Source organism: Apodemus sylvaticus, chromosome 21 (genome assembly GCF_947179515.1).
Source record: "Apodemus sylvaticus chromosome 21, mApoSyl1.1, whole genome shotgun sequence".
NCBI classification, from domain to species: Eukaryota; Metazoa; Chordata; class Mammalia; order Rodentia; family Muridae; genus Apodemus; species Apodemus sylvaticus.
In genome coordinates, this window is record NC_067492.1 from 17,987,182 (window position 1) to 18,005,554 (window position 18,373).

The 18,373-nt window shown below is 50.6% G+C and overlaps 2 protein-coding genes across 4 annotated transcripts in view; one reads left to right on the plus strand and one right to left on the minus strand.

Moving 5' to 3' along the window:
* Positions 1–264: 264 nt before the first annotated feature.
* On the plus strand, positions 265–6,795 carry Ldhd (lactate dehydrogenase D). Its single transcript, XM_052167345.1, has 11 exons — positions 265–418; positions 589–701; positions 919–1,060; positions 1,258–1,399; positions 1,537–1,696; positions 1,957–2,156; positions 2,243–2,371; positions 2,453–2,580; positions 3,084–3,174; positions 3,270–3,381; positions 3,470–6,795. Exons 1-11 carry the CDS (start codon positions 353–355, stop codon positions 3,633–3,635), a joined length of 1,449 nt encoding a protein of 482 aa, XP_052023305.1. The 5' UTR covers positions 265–352; the 3' UTR covers positions 3,636–6,795.
* A 695-nt stretch (positions 6,796–7,490) lies between these two features.
* The window catches only part of Znrf1 (zinc and ring finger 1), an 89,937-nt gene continuing 79,054 nt past the window's right edge, over positions 7,491–18,373 (minus strand). The window contains exons 3-5 of one of the 3 annotated variants that reach the window (XM_052167346.1): positions 11,346–11,451; positions 8,958–9,049; positions 7,491–7,788 (exon numbers count right to left, since the gene is read on the minus strand). In XM_052167346.1, the coding sequence (XP_052023306.1) occupies positions 8,992–9,049; positions 11,346–11,451 (164 nt within the window). In that variant the 3' untranslated portion in view covers positions 7,491–7,788; positions 8,958–8,991. Of the gene's footprint in view, positions 8,109–8,957; positions 9,050–11,345; positions 11,452–18,373 lie in introns of all 3 variants that reach the window. The other 2 variants (XM_052167348.1, XM_052167347.1) reach the window with 2 other exon arrangements.

Sequence of the window (18,373 nt, forward strand, 5' to 3'; positions counted from 1 at the left end):
GAGCACAGTGTACCTGCGGAGATCGCGAGCCTGGCCTGAGCTCTGGGAATGGAAAGGAAAACTGCAGCTTAGAGGTCAAAGAGGAGGCCGGGAGGAAGAGAGGCAGACGGAGAAGTCTGTGGGTCTCCGTACAAGGTGTTTGTTTGAAGGACTTCAGGGAGCAGTTAGTTGACTTTTAAGACATGAAGTAGCTGCTGTCCTTCTTTTCCAGATCTGCTGAGGCCACCTTAAACCGGCTCCACCTTAAGCAGGCTCCACCCAGTGCAGCCATTGGGCCCCCGCTAGAGACAAGGCTGGCAAGGCCTCCTCCCTGCCTAGTTGCTCTCATCTTAGCTGCGGTCTGGTTCTGGCCATGCTCCTCCGGGTGGCAACCCAGAGGCTGTCTCCCTGGAGGGGCTTCTGCTCCAGGGGGTCGCAGGTATAAGTCTCATGTGTGGATGGGGTCCTGGAGGGTGGAGAGCCTGACCCGACGTTCTCGAGGCTCCGTGACGTCATCTTGCCGGCTGACCAGCCCCCATCCTTCCCCCTCCCCCCGTGGCTCCCTCCCACTGTCGTTTCAATGACCCTTGCACTGTTTCTCCCCTGTAGGGTGGACTCAGCCAGGACTTTGTAGAGGCTCTGAGGGCAGTTGTAGGGAGCCCCCATGTGTCCACTGCTGCTGCCGTCAGAGAACATCACGGGCATGACGAGTCGATGCACAGGTATCGGAAGGGACTGAGGGTCCTGGGCTGTCCCTGTCCCTCTGGCCACCTGTTTGGAGTGCTCTGGCATTCTCCTTACAGAGAGAAGTGCTCTCTGACCTGGTCTGCTGAGGTCCCTGTCCTCAGGTCCTCAAACCATTCCAGGTTCCTGGAAAAGAGAGGGTGAGAGGCTTCCATACCTTTGTCAATCAAACCCCTGAGACCTGCCTGCTTCTAGGTGTCACCCTCCTGATGCTGTGGTGTGGCCTCAGAATGTGGACCAGGTCAGCCGACTGGCAACCCTGTGCTACAATCAAGGTGTTCCCATCATCCCATTTGGCACAGGCACCGGTGTTGAGGGGGGAGTCTGTGCTGTGCAGGTATAGTGGGGCTGCCCTGGGTCTGGTCCCATCCTATATGACACATTCACAGCTATCTTCACCTGCCATCCCAGAGCTCTGGTATGGCTGCTGGGGGCCTTAGCCATAAAATGACGAGTCAATGCCCAGGTATCAGAAGGAAGCAGACAGAGGCTGGGCAGCTTTTTATTTATTTATTGGGGCACCTTTGCTACCAGGGTGGAGTGTGCATCAACCTGACCCACATGGACCAGATCATGGAACTGAATACAGAAGATTTCTCGGTGGTGGTGGAGCCTGGCGTCACCCGTAAAGCTCTCAATACCCACCTGCGTGACAGTGGCCTTTGGTTTCCTGTTGGTAGGCCTTGGTCTACCCATTCTGCCAGTGTACCGAGGGCTTGGGGGTGCGTTTCGAGGGGCGTCACAGGGCCTCCATCTCTTCCACAAGAGGGAAAGGGCCTTCCCAGTTGCCTTCTCCAGCATTTCATTCTCTAGACCCAGGTGCGGATGCTTCGCTCTGTGGCATGGCAGCCACTGGGGCCTCGGGCACCAATGCTGTGCGCTATGGGACCATGCGGGACAACGTGATCAACCTGGAGGTGGTGCTACCCGATGGCAAGGTGCTTCACACCGCAGGCCGGGGCCGCCATTATAGGTGAGCACTGCCTGACCTAGTTGCAGGGCCTCCCGGATAGGTACGTGACACTCGGGAGGGCCCTGGAACTCTGTGTGGAGAGTTAGCGAAAGTGCTGGAGTCGAGTCGGCTCTCCCTGTGCAAGGCCTCCCTGGGCCTTTCACCGACACTGATGACAATGAGAGCTGCAAGAGTCCAGACCAAACCTGTTTTCTAGCTTTGGTGACTTCTGGACACACAGCCCGTGCACTCACCTACCTTATATATGTCCCTGGGCCCAGGAAGAGTGCAGCTGGCTACAATCTCACAGGACTCTTTGTGGGCTCTGAGGGGACTCTGGGCATCATCACATCCGCCACTCTGCGCCTGCACCCTGCGCCCGAAGCCACAGTGGCTGCCACCTGTGCGTTCCCCAGTGTCCAAGCCGCTGTGGACAGCACAGTTCAGATTCTCCAGGCTGCAGTGCCTGTGGCCCGCATTGGTGAGCTGGGGGGGGGGGGGGCTCCACAAAAAAGACCCCCTTGGAAGGCTAGGCCTCACCTGATCATTCCCTCTCCCTGATTCCAGAGTTCCTGGATGACGTCATGATGGATGCCTGCAACAGACACAGCAAACTTAACTGCCCCGTGGCACCCACACTTTTCCTGGAGTTCCATGGTTCCCAGCAGGCACTGGCAGAACAGCTGCAGCGCACAGGTGTGCTGGGGGACGTGGTGCAGTGAGGGCTGGGCTGTCCCAGCATAGGGCTAAGGAGCAGCCTTTCTGTGCCTACTACAGAGGCAATCACTCAGGACAATGGTGGCTCTCACTTCTCCTGGGCCAAGGAGGCCGAGAAGCGTAATGAGCTTTGGGCGGCGCGGCACAATGCTTGGTATGCAGTCTTGGCCCTGTGTCCAGGAAGTAAGGTGAGCTGCGGCTGGGGTGGAGGTGGGAGCTACCTCACTGTACCCACTACCTTACTACATAGAGAAGGCTGAGGCCCACCAGGGGCCGGCTGAGTAGATGTGAGGACAAGGGGCTATAGACCACTGCACCCAGAGAATCTAGAGGGAGAACTGTTAAGATGCCCCAAACTTGGGAGTTCATGAGAGTCAGCCTCAGGTGCAGTGTGGAGCACTCAGGAATTCTAAACACAGAAGACCTCCTGGGGAAATGGAGAGGAAGGAGGCAGTGTAGCCAGAAGAGAAGGCGGGGGCAGATTATGCAGCAGCTCGGAAGTGTGGGCTGCTAGGAACCTGTGTGCAGTTCAGGCTTGGATCTGTGGCAGCGGTGAAGCTAGAGGAGGAGGTTACACTCCATGACGTCAAGATCCCCTGGATTGGTCCTGAGCCTGAGCCACAGTGATCCCTTACCTTTGGGTAGGCGGTGGATGATGGGGAGAATCACATGAGCTTGCCTTCTGATTCAGGCCTATTCTACGGATGTGTGTGTGCCCATCTCCCGGTTGCCAGAGATCTTGGTAGAGACCAAGGAGGAGCTTAAGACTTCAAAACTCACAGGTTTTGTTCTGCATCATTGTTTGGGAGGCACTAGGGTTAGCCAAGGCTTGGACAAGGAGGCCAGAGGTGACATTTACTGTTCTCTGGGCCTCTAGGAGCCATTGTTGGGCATGTGGGTGATGGCAACTTTCACTGTATCCTGCTGGTTGACCCAGACGACATGGAGGAGCAGAGGAGGGTCAAGGCCTTTGCAGAAAATCTGGGCAGGTGAGGATTGTGCCAGGGAGGGGTGGGGTCTGGGGAGAGCAAAGGTTGAGGGAGAAGTTGCTGAGGATTCCTTCAATTGGCCTCCTAGGCGTGCCCTGGCACTCCACGGGACATGCACCGGAGAACATGGCATCGGGCTGGGCAAGCGGCAGCTGCTCCAAGAGGAAGTGGGCCCCGTGGGTGTGGAGACCATGCGGCAGCTCAAAGACACTTTGGATCCCCGAGGGCTCATGAACCCAGGCAAAGTGCTCTAAGGAACTTGTAACGCTTGGCCTGCAGAGCTCCCGTTCTGGACTTTTCCTTCATGCTAATGATCGTGCAAGAAACAGAATGGCTGATGTTATTTATGCCTGCCAGATAGCCCTTTGTAGCTGCGGTTTAAGATGAAGATGAGGAAGATGGACTTCCTCACAGAAAGCTACTACACTTGTTTTTAGGAGCCTTTTACTCCAGTAGAAAACCCAGGGTGTTTCCCAGTGGACTTTCTTCTTGGCTGGCAGAGGTGGTGTGGGCCTATTCCAAGCTGAGATCAGCTCCTCTGTGGGGGCCTCTCTCCTGCTGGTGGTCAGCATCATCATGATGTATAGTGATAGGAGCATCCCTTCCCTTGTAAAGGGAGAAGCATTCCATTCCACATTGTTGGGCCTTCTCCTTGTTCTTCCATCCCCATGAATGTGAGCCCCGTCTGCAGCTAACCTTGGGCTAATGAGCCCTCTGCTTTGGGCCTGTCCCCAGACTAACATTAGCCTGGGGAGAGGGATGGAGTCCAAGCTTTGGAAGGAAGCCATTCCAGCCCCTCTGCCTTTGCATACCTGAGGCAAAAGACGCTGCCCGTGGTGGAGGTCACCTGACAAGTTTCCCCACCAGGAAACTGAAGCACCTTCTTCAAGCTGTTATGGAGGACATTAGAAATACAGGTGACGTAATCCACTGCGTCACACCCCCCTCCACGGCATAATGCACTATCCACCAGAGTTTACTTCCAAAGTCAAGGTCTTGCCCACTTTGGGGCCTGGCAGTTTTGAGACTCCCTGGTCAGAGCTCCTGCCTGGAGGTGCTTGGCAGTTATTCCCCAGAAGCCCACGAGAGGGCGCGCAACACCAAACACATAGCAGACACTTTCAGGGTGGCCAATCTCTAGACATTTTACCCCTTGTGGGTCCCAGTCACCTGTAGATGTAGTTCTCTATTTTCTGAGATTGGAAAGACAGATAGTAGCAGCAGCCTTCACCCCGTCACTTTCTCAGTCTAACTTGAGGTCTTAGGGTTCCTTCTCCATGTCTGTCTCAGGATTCTTTCGCTTGCTCCCAAACTACTTCAGATGAAGAAACAAAGACACCAGTCCCGTGCTTACCAGGGAGAAATACCACTAGTGAACCCCCTCACCCACAGACAGACTGCTCACCCCTCAAGCCCTCCCAAGTTGAGTTCTACTGGGCAGGGCTCCTACACATACTGCCCCCCCCCCGTCCCCCCAATAACGGGCAACTCAATAGTCATTTCCCTATAATTTCTTTTATTAAAGAAAATCCCAAATATACAGAAAAGTTGAAAGAACAAATACACTATTAAGTCGTTGAAGATTCAACAATGGACATTTTTGCCTTATTTGCTTTGTATATTTTGGGGGAGGGGAAACCATATGGGATTAGATTATACATTTCTTGAAATCATTCAACTATATATTTCAGCCACTGTCTCCTAAGAAGGACATTTCTCCTATGAGTTTCAACACTATTCAATGGCTTAGATGGATGTTTTTCAAAAGGGGCTCTTGGAGCTCTCAGAAGGCTTTCTGGGCTCCTTAGAGCAAAAGGGAAGAACCCATCTCTTGGCTCTTCCATATTTTCTTCCTTCTCAGAAAGGCAGAGTAGGAACAACACAGGATTCTAGAGGGCTGTCTGGATGGAAGGTGACACACGTAAGTGCCACCTGGGAAGCCCAGACAAGCTGAGTCCCACCCTCGCACCAGGCACTGGCAATCTGGGTCCAAATTCAGAGGATGTGACAGCCAACAGAGGGCTTTGGTGTGCCAGGTGGGGGCGGAAGTCCTGGGGGAGGGGGTGAGCACCAGCCTGGAGAGCCTAGAATAGCACCCGGTGTGGGGCTCAGTGCTGCCCCGACCAACTCGACCACGGGACTCAGCCGCAGCAGTGCCAAAGCAGCCGGGCTCACACAGCCAAGGTGGGTACACAAAGCCTGTCTCCAGGCCCAGGGGTCAGACAAGGAGATTTCTGAGGGCTGGGCCCTGCCCCACCAGCTCTGCTGGTAGGATTATATATAGAACGGGGAGACACAGTTGCCAGGCAGAAGCTGGAGGTGCTGGGAATAGAACAGTGCCCTTTGCAGTGACATAAAGCTACAAGGAAGCCTGCTGCGCATGTGCCAGGCCTTTGGGGCAGATCCCCGACACGCACTGAACTGAGCTGCGTGTCCCCACTTCACATGCAAGGAATCAAGTTCAGATGAGTGCAGTTACTTGCTCACCACACTGCCAAGAAGTAAAGTGCCCCGGTACAGACAAGAGCCCAGTTTCTAGCCATTGACAGTGCATTCAGTTCAGGTCTTGAGGTCTGTCAGACTCAGACTCAGGCTCTAAATAAAACCCTCTTAGCTCTCTGAACTTGCCCACCTGCCTTGGTTCACACGTGCCCACCGGCCTCCAACTAACATCCTTGCACAGAGCAATTGCTTCAGGAAGCATCTGAGGGGTGAGGGTGGTTGCACAGTCCAGACTTGTGGGCCTGCTGGGACTGGCCCCCGACTGAGACGGCAGTACAAGGGGCCCATCTGCAAATGGTCATGGTAGAGAGATGACACTATCTCTCTCCAGAGCTTTCCTTAGCTGGTTCTGCAGGAGGCCCTGAAATGCAGCTCCTGGAACCTGACTAGTAGACAGGCAGGTATGCACTGCTGCCCCTGGCCCTGAGTTTCCTGCCCAGCCTGCAATTTGCCAACTTGTCTGAGGCTGAGTGGCTGGTTCTGGTTCAAGGACTGTGAGCTGGAACAGGCCCAGGCCAGGGCCTTTCCCGGGACCATGAGTCAGCACTTGGCTGTGCACAGAGCAACAGGCCAGCAGAGTGCAGGATGGGAGCAGAGGCTCTTTAGAACGGCTGGGCTGGCATCTGGAGGTGCCCATAAGTACCCTCACAGCCTCTGATGGCTGTAAGGTCTTTGCCCAGTAACATCCTATCACATGTTACGGAGAGATGACAAAGGACTGACAATCACTCCACAATGCTTAAGAATTTATAAACTTCAAGGACAGCATGTTGAGCCTCTGCCCAGGAGTGGCTAAGCCATTACAGGTGCTGGGGTGTGTGGCCTGGGGGCGGGGCAGAGGGAACTGGCATTTGCCTTCCAATTTGATTGTGTAACAACACTTCATTAAAATAAATCACACAGTGCATCTTTTATTACACACTATTTTAATACCATATCAAAACACCTTGACTGATGAAGATAAGCTTTTTTCCTAAGCTTTGAACAGTTTTAAAACATTTTTTAAATTTTTTTTGATTTTAATATATAAATACAGAAACCTATCCTGTATGGGCTGATGTCATGTGTGAATATCAATGGCTAAAATATTTTCGTGTGCCTGAAAACAGGGAATGCAGTACGTAGTCCTTTAGTAAGTCTAAGTTTTCTCAGAAAAAAAGATTCATAAGAGCCTTGGAAAATTGTCCAGGCATTTTTTTTCAGTGTATTTGAGATTGTTAAATCCTCTGATGGGATCAGATCCAGGAGGAAAGGCAGGGAAGATGTGGGGATGGAGGGGGAAGTGTCCGGGATGGGCTCTTCATCTTCCTCTTTTTTGGCAAGGAAATCAAGATATTGGAAATTTAAGGGGAGAAAAGTGCAAAAACCAAGCCAGAAAAATGGGACAGAAGAACAAGAAAACAAAAACCGAATCCCCCAAGGTAGAAAGGTTAGTGATGCAGAGCCAACTGGGTGTTGGGCAAAGGAAGTGACGTGTGCCCGCCTGCCCGCCCAGCTGCCACCAGAGCGCTAGAGGGGAGGACATGGCTATACTTGCTTCTGTCACTGAGTGGGTTTAAGCTGGGCAGCCAACAGCAGTCTGTAAACATCACAAGGGAAAACACCAGTCGACACGAGACTTTTTATAGAATTTTTTGTTGTTTGTAAACACTTTTTAAAGACAGACCCACAACGCCTTTCAAAGGTGAAAAAGAAAATGCTCTTTCCCTCCTGGGTCGAGGGTGAGGGGAAGGATAGAGGTCAATTCATTCTTCTCTCAGACTCACTCTCAGCCACTGGGTGTCCTCAGGGAGGACCATTGTCTGGAAGTCAGTGCAGAAGGGTGCCCTGTTCTCTCTGGTGTCCCAAGCTCAGCTCTGTCCAGTGTCCGAGGAGCTTCCTCCCAGGAGCAGGGGCCGGCTGTCCCTGTGTGGGTCGGAAGAAGTCAGCCCCACTCCATCTTGCTGAGCATTGCCGCTCCATCCACGGTGGTGGCAGCAGCATGTGTCCCCCTGAGGGCGGGCTGGTCAGCTGGGGCATCTGGTTGAGTCCAGGCAGGCCCACCGGAAGCCAAACCTCCTGCCGGCATTTTGGACCTGCACTCTGGAGCTGGGATCCAATCCCTCTGCCTCACTCTCCCTTGCGTGTCATCAGATTTTGAGGTGAGGGTAAAAAGAGCCAATGTCCCTGATTTGCCTGATACCGTCAGCTGTTCTGGGCATTTACTTGGAATAAATAAAATAAACCTAACAAAAGAAAACACAACAAAGGAGAGAGAGAGAGAGAGAGAAGAAAAGGAATCCCCAAGCCTTCCGGGGTGAGGTCAAGTGGGAATGGACTACTGGCTTTTCTGGGGCTATTGTTCTGTTTACAGGGACAAAAACAAACAAAACAAAACAAAAGAGAGAGAATGCCCAGACAGTCCTCAAAGGCTCAGGTGGGGTGGGGGACAGGACAGGGGGCAGTTAAATAAGGTTCCTTGGGGGAAGAAATGGAGGTCAGATCCAATGATTACACAGAAACACAAATGCATGTGTGGGAGGGAGCTGCCTGCTGCTGTGACATTGTGCCACGGACAGATGGACTGAGTGTGGCCCGGAACCCTCAGATTTCAGATTCCCCTAGAAGTGGGGCGGGGCAGCCAGCAGGTGAAGCCCCAGTGTGAGAAGACCCGGCCAGTCTGTGCAGCGGACAGTGTCTGCTCCACAGGTCTACTCAGGGACTCTTCCCTCTCAGGACAGTCTGAGAGGTGAGGGAGGGTGAGAGAGCTGCAGAGCCTGGCTGGGGGCTCATGGGCTGCAGCCATGCACCCTGCAGGGGCCGTTCTGCCTGCCTCTCCCCAGGAGAGGGAAGGAGCCTGAGTCTACCTGTACATGGAGTTCTTCATGAGCATGCTACTATCGCGTTTTACGCTCCCCCACCCAACTCTCAGGAGCATCCCTCTACTTCCTGGGGACTGCTCCCTAAGGAGATGGCTTCTGTCTTCCTGCTTCTGCTTTCTCCTCTGTGGGGTGTGTATCAGGTAGACCAGCTCCTCTCCCCCAGCTCCCAGAAACCCGACTTAGCCCAGGGTCTCCCGCCAAGTATGGGCTCACCTTTGAGAGGAGTCCGTAAGCAGGCCCAGCAGGGTCAATCAGCAGGGTGTTCTGGACAAGATCTGTTCACTTCAAACCATGAGTCTATGCAGCTGGAGTGGGGCACCAAGGGGAAACACATTAGCGGCTGACAACACCGTTCCAGCCAAGGGAGCCTTTCAAGGGGTTGGACTCTCAGGAAGGACTTTCTAAATCTCTCTGGAAAGGACCCCAGGGAAACATGATTATGGCCCCAACCCCACTGAAGCAGGAGAAACATAATCTGCTTAGGTCTCCCCGGGCCAGGCTTTCCTTTCCTGGTTAGTGCCTTCCTGAGATGTTGTAGGAATCTGTGCCAGACCAGGAACCACAGGAGAAGGAAGATTATCAACAGTGATTGATATCTGAGGTGGGAGGCAGATGGGAGCTTGAGAGATGGGTCAGTGGCTGAGTGATGCTGCTTTCCAGAGGAACCAAGTTTGATTCACACCACTCGTCCATAAATCCAGCTCCAGAGATCTCCCCCTCTGGCCTTCGTAGGCTCCTGCATTCTGATGCACATATACACAGATGCACACAGACCCATAACTTAAAAATAATAGTTTTTAAAAAGAATAATACTGAGGGTTTGGGATTAATCCCAGGGCTCAGTAGTTAAGAGCCCTAGCTGCTTTTGTAAAAGAGCCAGGTTCAGTTCTTGGCACCCAAACAGTTGCTCACAAACACTCTAGGTGCTGGGGATTCAATGCCCTGTTCTGGTTTCAGTGGCCATCAGGTACACAAGTAGCGCATGTGGAATATATGCAAGCAAAATACCCATGGACATAAAGAGGCTCTGTAGAGCCTCTGTAGAGCAGGTAGAGCTCTGTAAATTCAGGACTAGTCTACACAGTGAGCTCCAGGACAACCAAAGCTACACAGTGAGACCCTGCCTTAATAAACTAAATAATTGATAAGTAAATATAAAGAATAATAACATAAAAATAAATAAAAAATAAAAAGGAAAACTAAAACACCGACCCTGGCTCAGCAGGAGCAGTAGGTACAGGCTCTGGGAGACGGGGCCTTGCAGAAAGGGCAAAGATAGCCTTGTGAGGCTCCAAGTTGGGGTACAGGGAGCCCAGGACAGCACCAGATGGTACCAAGAAGGGGAGAGCAGGTGGGCTACACAGGGCAGCAGGCTAACGTCTGTAAGGTCTGAGAGGCAGGAAGTAGGACCAGATGCAAGAGGCTAGCCAGTGAGGAGGGCACCCCTCTCAGGAGCCACAAATCTACCTAGCTTAGATATAACAGTAGGAGTGGAGCTAGACCCTTGGGCTGTTTGATATAAATAAGTGAGCCTGGGCCAGGGCCAGGGGTGGGGTGGGGTGGGGTGGTGTTACAGTAAGGCCTCGATCTCCAGTGTTCACAGTGGAGTGTCTGCAGCAAAGAAGAAACAGCAAGCACCCCAAGACACTGTCCCAACTGGAAAGCCACATCTGGGCATTTTCATTTTTGATTTTGTTTTGTTTTGTTGGATTTGGTTTTTTCAAGACAGGGTTTCTCTGTGTGGCCCTGGCTGTCCTGGAACTCATTCTATAGACCAGGCTGGCCTCGAACTCAGAAATCGCCTGTCTCTGCCTCCCAGAGTGCTGGGATTACAGGTGTGCACCGCCACCGCCCGGCTATATCTGGACATTTTCAAACAGTAACGAAACATAATCTGCTTAGGTCTCCCCGGGCCAGGCTTTCCTTTCCTGGTTAGTGCCTTCCTGAGATGTTGTAGGAATCTGTGCCAGACCAGGAACCACAGTAATGGACAATCACCCACCAGGCACAGCTATGACACTGAAGACCAGCAGTCCTAGGCTGGGCTTACAAAAGTCCTTGTGCCAGGAAACAGTGTGGGCTGGAGGAACAGAGAGCAGGTGCTGGCCCAAAAACACAGGGTGCACTCCTGGCCCGGACAAGGAGGAAAAAGACAAGGGTGCTATTGGAGGTGGAGGACGAGTCTCAGCCTGGCTCATCACAGCAGCTCCTGGTACTTACAGGTGGCTTTTCCTGCCTCCTCGCCCTCGGGAGAGGAGGGTGCCACATCAACCAGCAAGGACCAGCTCTACCCTGATACCTTTCTCTGCACGACAGGGTTCAGACAAGGGAGTCAGGCTCCAGGTGGGGTCTTCTATACCTCCAAGCCAGGTCCGCCACTGGCTCCTATTGTCTGAACTGCCAACAGAGCTGAACCTTGAACAATTCTCCTCTGCTGTGCCCTTGTATGACAGAACCTTCCGGCCAGCACAGTAATGCCTGACCCCGATCAGAGAGCAGAGAGTACAGAGGCCATACCATAACCCAAGAGGACTGGAGGACTGCTGAAGGGGATCTGTCAGATGTGGGGTGTGGCACAGTAGTCCCGCCAGGCCCGTGTACCTTTTGTGATAGATGCACAGGCAGGGCAGCCTGGCTATCGTGTCCCCCTGAAGCAGCTCCTCCAGGCAGATCACACACTCACCCGCATCTTTAGTCAGCACATCATCTGCAAGAGAGATGGGGATACCAATAGGGTTAATCACCAGCAGGTGGGAGGCGCAGAGCACACATAAGTCTTCGAGCTACTTGCAGACTTAAACCACTATGTGTTTGGAACACACAGTATATGTGGAACACAGAAATGGGAGAAACATGCAAATAACTAAAAGAGCCTTCTGACTGACTTAGAAGTCCGGAACCAGGGGCGTGGAAAAAGTGCTTATTCAGACGGTTCAAGAGAGGCTTTGGTGGGCTGGAGAGATGACTCAGTGGTTAAGAGCACTGACTGCTCTTCCAGAGGTCCTGAGTACAATTCCCAGCAACCACATGGTGGCTCATAACCGTCTGTAATGGAATCAGATGCCCTCTCTGGTGTGTCTGAAGACAGTAACAATATACCCACATACATGACATAAATAAAAAAAGAGAGGCTTTGGAGAACTTTACACTGACAGGAGCCATAGGCTGGGGGAGGGATGAGAATCCAGGCAAAGCAAACAGCCTCAGACGCTGGGGAACTGCAGGAAGTCTGCTCAGACAGGCTGCAGAGAGTCAAGGAGTCACAGGCAGGGGTGAAACCAGGTCCCCAGGAGCAGATTTATGCTGCTATTGTCACAGAACCTCAGTCTCCTTTGCTTAGATAAGAGGCACTAGAGGTAGAGTAGGGGAGCTCACTTGGAGGCCATCTCTGACCATGCAGCAACAAACAGTACACGTGCTAACAAGGGCAGGGCATTAGCATGTTTATGTCATAAGACACTCCACAGGCAAAGGCAACGCTAGAGAGTGATGAACCCCAGAGATATCTATTAGGTTTCTCCATAGGAATATACCAATGGAAACTTCCAGATGTGGGGACTTACACTTTAGTCTAGATGTAGGGACACTGTGCACAGACCATAGAATAAAGAGACTGTTCAAGGACAAAAGTTTAGATTAAACTCCAATAAAGCCACAGGCAGGCACGGTGATGCCCCCACACAGAGTCACCATGAAGTTCCCTGACCATAGCAGAACATCCAGTGAGCACAATGAGATACTGTGTGTATGGTTTTCTTTGAGCTCAAGGATCTTACAAGCTAGCAGGGCACATGGTATCGTGTGTGAATGACAAAAGGGAAACACAGAGAAGTCACATGGTTTGCCCTTGTCAGGGGGCTTGAGGAGGATTATGAAAGATTGGGGCCTTTGTTCTGGTTACCTCTCTTCCCAAGGCTGCTTCTTTGTGTCCTGATCATTTTGATGATAAAACTCTTAAGTACTCATAAAATATGGATTATTCATAGGCTAGAAGGGCCTATTGACTCAAATTTCCCTATCAAGAATCGAGAGGGAGCAGTGGTGGTGCACGCCTTTAATCCCAGCACTTGGGGAGGCAGGTGGATTTCTGAGTTTTGAGACCAGCCTGGTCTACAGAGTGAGTTCCAGGATAGCCAGGGCCATGCAGAGAAACCCTGTCTCAAAAAACCAAAAGAATCCCGGGGGTGGGGGGTGGGGGTAGGGGGTAGAGGGGGTGGAGTGGGGGGGGGGGGAAGGAATAAAACAGATACAACTTGATATTGAAGTTCCTGTTCGTAGGAGCTGTAAGAGAAGTCACTTGGTTTCCAGGACACTGGGACAACTTGTGGTCACCACTTTCTCCTTTAACTTTTAGCTAAGCCAAGGGTACAGTAAAAAGGGCAGCATGAACCTAAAAAGCAGAGCATCCTAAGTGGCCAATCCTATCCTTTTAAAGCATTAGCTACCATGTATAACTGTGCACGCAAGGGAAAAAAATCTGTAAAAATATACCTTTAAAGTGAAAGGAGGATTAGAAGCAAAGCACATCATGTTCTTTTGTCTTGTCGTGACTGTTGGAGCACGTACTACTTTATACTTAAAATCCCTAACAAAGTGCACAGGAAGCCAGGCACGGCCACGCAAGCCTCCACCCAGGACTCGGGAGGCAGAGGGAGGAGGAGCTCTGTGAGTCAGGCCAGCCTGGTCTACAGAGTGAGTTCCAGGGCAGACAACCTGGGCTACAAAGTAAGACCCTGTTTTAAAAAAACCTAATAAATGAGCAAGAAAGAAGTGCACTGGTGTGGTGGTTTGAATAGGCCCCCCAATCGGCCCGTATATGTAGATGTGTGTATATGAAGATGATGGGGTGGTTTGAATAGGCCCCCCAATCGGCCCGTATATGTAGATGTGTGTATATGAAGATGATGTGGTGGTTTGAATAGGCCCCCCAATCGGCCCGTATATGTAGATGTGTGTATATGTAGATGGTGTGGTGGTTTGAATAGGCCCCCACAGACCCGTATATGTAGATGTTTAATCATTAAGGAGTGGTATTCTTGACAGGGATTAAGGATACAGCCTTATTGGAGGAAGTGTGTCACTGGGGGTGGGCTTGGAGGTTTCAAATGCTCAAGTGAGGCCCAAGGTCTCTCTTTTCCTGCTGCTGACCATCCAGATGCAGACCACTCCCTCTCTAGCACCATGTCTGTCTATCTGTCTGTATGTATGCCACACAATGCTTCCTGCCATGGACTAAATGGTCTCTGAAATAAAAGCCATCCCCAATTAAATGTTTACAGACTTTACAAGAGTGGCTCTGGTCATGGTGTCTCTTCACAGCATAAGACCACTGACCAAGACAACTGGAATTTGCATTTTCCTTGGAATGTATTCAAAGGGCTACATGGATTGTGACTAGAGAAAGGAGATACAATGCATAATATACAACGCAGGACTCAGGAAGGTGCTCACTGTGAGGGAACAGGCTTTCAAGTTTGATATGCCTGCTGCTCTTCACAGTAACACATCAGAGGATAAAACGCTTGGCAGAATTGGGAAGAAAATTTGCTAAGTCTAGAGAGGGTGGTGTTATCCTGGAGACTGACCACTTCTTCCCCATTCTCTGGGGCGTCTCACCCCTGACATGGACTTTCAGACACTAGCCCTTCATTGGTTTTGTTTCCTAGATTCCAAACCAGCACATATATACATACAGGCAAACTATTCACACATGCTCTCTCCTCTCTCCCTCTTTCTCTCTCTCTCACACACACTAAGACTAAAAAAAAAAAAAAAAGAAGAAGAAGAAGAAGAAAAGTGAGGAAGACATCTGATGTTGAACTCTGGCCTCTACATGTGCCCACACATCCCCCCCCCTTCAAGAAAGCATGCTGGGCTGGCAGGAAGGATAGTGCATAAACTCACTGCAGAGCCAATCTCTGGAATCCACCTATCTGCCCTACACTGTCTTCTGACTTCCACGTGTGTACGATGGTACACACCCCCATGTGGGCATGTGCTTGAGCATATGCACGCACACACATGAAGGAGCACGCACAAGCACAGACACACAATAAAAGGGAAGGAGGGAGGGAAGGAGGAGAGGAGAGAGGCAGGCAGGAAGGAAGGACCTTATCCGCGTATTTCCAGAGCTCTGAAGAAAGAGTCATGCCCCCTGGCAAAGGAGGAAAAAGCATCATAAAGCAAAAAACCCTGCATTCCAGAACAGAACTCTGGGAATCTTCTGAAGCAGTGCTCTGGTCACCATGTCCTAGATGCCACAGTGCCACTCCTGCCTCACCAAAACACCCCTGCAGTGAGGAACCCTGGCACGTCCTGGATCACCACCCTTGAACTTTCAGTCAACTCTATGGTATCAGAACGCTTTTCCTTTCCTTTCCTTTTTCCTTTCCTCTTTCCTCTTTCCTTTCCTTTCCTTTCCTGTTTGTTTGTTTGACACAGGGTTTCTTTATGTAGCTCTGGTTGTCCTGGAACTCTGTAGACCAGGCTGCCCTTGAACTCAGAGACCTACCTGCCTCTGCCTCCAGGGGGCTGAACTAAAGGTGTGTGCCACCGCTGCTTGGCCACAGAGCTCTTTTGCTAAGAGAAAGTCATTCATGCCACACCTCAGGAAGCTGGGCAATACGATGGCCAAAGATTTTAGAAAGAGAGGTGTCAAAGCCAACTGCATTCCCGCAGAGGATTCCTTCCTATCTTCTCTGTAGCCCTCTCAGCTCCTGGTAGGCCTTAGTTTAGGGCGGCCCAGGAAGGCTCAGAAGGCTGAGAGGTAATGGCTGGTGCTCTGTTGATCACTACCCCCCTGGCCCAGCCCTTGCCCTTGGTGCACCAGGAGTCTGTTCTCTTTGTTGCTGAGCACTGACTGGACCAGCAAAACTGGTTTTGCTTTCTCTAAATTTTAAAAATAATCTGGCAGGCAACTACTGGAGGCCTTCCAGCCCTTCCCCTCAGGCCAAGCCTCAGATTAAGAAAAATACTACTTTCTCTGCCTCACTTGGAGCTTTCTACTTCTTTCTAATTTAACTAAATTTCATCTTATATAACCACCATAAATTTTATTCATATTTCCAGTGGTGAGCGTGTGAATGTGTGTGTGCATGTGGAGGTCTCCAGGGCAAAGGCCCAGAGGTTCTAGAGCTTGCATAGCCTTCTTCCCACCACCTTCTCCCTCCTTCTAGAAAGGGAGCAGAGCCTCACAGACAGGCACGCAGCACTCTACCTCCAATCTGCTCTGCCCTTTAGTCACGTCAAAACATTTTTTTAAGATAATCTTGAGTACTTTGCTCATGTCTGTGCACTACATGTGTGCCTACTCTCAAAGGAGGTGGTAATCCTTCTTGTGAGTGCTGAGAATTAAACCAGGGCCTTGGCAAAGAACAAATTAAAATTCCTCTTAACTACGGAGTCAACTTTCCAGATCTTCTAGTCACTGTCCATGAGAAACAGAACTTCACTAGCACTGAAGAAAGGCTCCAAGAGCTCATGGCTTATTGCCAGATATCTCCTCACATTTTTCTTTTACAATTTTTATTTTAAAGATTTATTCATGTGTATAGGTATTTTACATATGTATGTCTGTGTACCACAGGTGTTTCTGGTACATTAGATCTCTTGAAACTGGAGTCAGAGATGACTGTGAGCTGGCACGTGGGTGCTGGGGATCTATCCAGGACCCCTGGAAGAGCCACCAAACTCCTAACTTCTGAGCTGTCTTTTTAGGCTCACATTGTTTTTCTAAATAGATAAGGTAAACTCTGTGAGACTGGGGTGATGAGAAACTAGGCAGAGCATGTTACCATGCTGGGGTTTTGATGTAAGGACCCAAGAATTCACTTTTTTTTTTGAATTCAAGACATGTCCTAAGGACTCCAGGCCACAATGTCCTCTTATCTCTAATGTCTTCAGGAGTAAGAGGAGGAGGAGTAAGGGAAAGAAGATGGCCACCACCACCACCACTGCCGCTGCTGCCACTGCCTCCTTTCTGCATTAGCCATGTGTACAGAGAAGCCAGACATTGACTCTGAAGCTCCTTCACCTCCTTAGGATAAGCTCTACTCACAGAGCTAGAGGTGAAGCCTGTGGCTTACATACAAGGAGAAGCGGCTCTTCATGGAAAGGATGAAGAAAGAGCAAAGGGCAGAGGGAGAGCCACAGTGGCTCTCCTTAGATGACCAACTTGCTCTTCCTTTACCCTATGGGTTGAGACCCTGCTGGGGTCTTTCACAGGGATTGTCTAAGACCATCTTGCATACCCAGTATTTACATTATAATTAATAAGCAAATTAGGAACTATGAAGTAGCAACAAAGATAATTTTAAGACTAGGGTCACCACAACATGGACTGTATTAAAGGGTCTCAGCATTAGGAAGGATGAGAACTGCTGCTCTAGGGGACTTTCTCCAAGTTGCTGGTAAGAGAGACACCAACTCAAGTGAGGATATAAAGGAAGACCTGGGTTCTCTGGGAAAGGAGCTAGAGATTCTCACTTTTCATTTCCTACATTAGCGGGTGTGGTACTTTGAATAAAAATGGCCCCCACAGGTCCATAGGGAGTGGCACTATTAGGAGGTGTGGTCTCACGGTAGGAAGTCATTCAGTTTCTTCCAGTAGACTTTTGTTTGGAGGTGGTGGACTTTGGAACTTTGGATTAGAAAAACAGTTGAATGCTTCAAGTGGACATTAGTGGGTCATCCTAGTAGGAGCCTGGAAGACAGTGGTGCTAGGGTGATTTGAACTGTGGGGGCCTGGCTCAAGAGCTTCATAGGAGAAGAATGTTAGCATGTGGGCTCGAGGCCATTCTCCTGATATTTTGTCCAAGAATGTGGCTGCTTTCTGCCCTTGTCTAAGAATTAGTCTGCCTGAGGGTAAATGGAAGTTTTGAATTAGTTGCATTGGCAGAGGAAATTCCAATACAGCCTAGTATTGACTGTCGTGTGGTTTAGTGTTCACTGTTAAGAAGATCTATAATGAAAAGAAGCAAGCTGAGCAAGGAAAAAAATACAAAATACACAGTTCAAGGAGAAAAGGGGCTCCAGGAGATAGAATGAAGCTAAATCCTGTGTTCAAGGAGAAAAACAGATTAAAGGAAAGCTTGATATTAAATGGAATAAAAAAGTGGTGACCTCAGGGCAAGACCTCACACAGTTAAAGAACAGTTTAGGTCTAGGGGTGGTAGTGGCGCACACCTTTACATTCCAGAACTCAGAAGGAAGAGGCTGGAGGATCTCTAAATTCAAGGCTACCCGGGTCTACAGAGAGAGTTCCAGGACAGCCAGGCTTAAGCAACTTAGGAAACCATGGAGAACAGAAAGTTGGTGAAGATGTAATTGAATGAGGGAGCCATTCACAGTCACAGATAGCAGCAGAACCTGGCAACTTCAGCCACGTGGTTCTGGCTTTAGAGTCAAGGACAGAAGAAGGTGGTTATGGAATCTCCCTCTGTGGCCAAAGAAAGCCACCCAGGCCAGACATGTGTCAGGGGTGTCCCTGCATGGAGGCCCAGAGAGGCCACAGTGTGAAGCTATGAAGGGAAGCCTGGATTACCTTGGAGATGCCCAAAGGTTGCAGATGTCAGAGCCATGAGATACTTGCTGAGGAGAGCTGCTAACAGCATGGACTAGCCCAAGAGAAG

Coding starts and splice junctions, on each gene's coding strand:
- Ldhd (XM_052167345.1), top strand. CDS start 353: ATGCTCCTCCGGGTGGCAACCCAGAGGCTGTCTCCCTGGAGGGGCTTC. Junction 419..588: donor TCTGCTCCAGGGGGTCGCAG/GTATAAGTCTCA, acceptor TCTCCCCTGTAG/GGTGGACTCAGCCAGGACTT. Junction 1,400..1,536: donor TGGCCTTTGGTTTCCTGTTG/GTAGGCCTTGGT, acceptor TTCATTCTCTAG/ACCCAGGTGCGGATGCTTCG.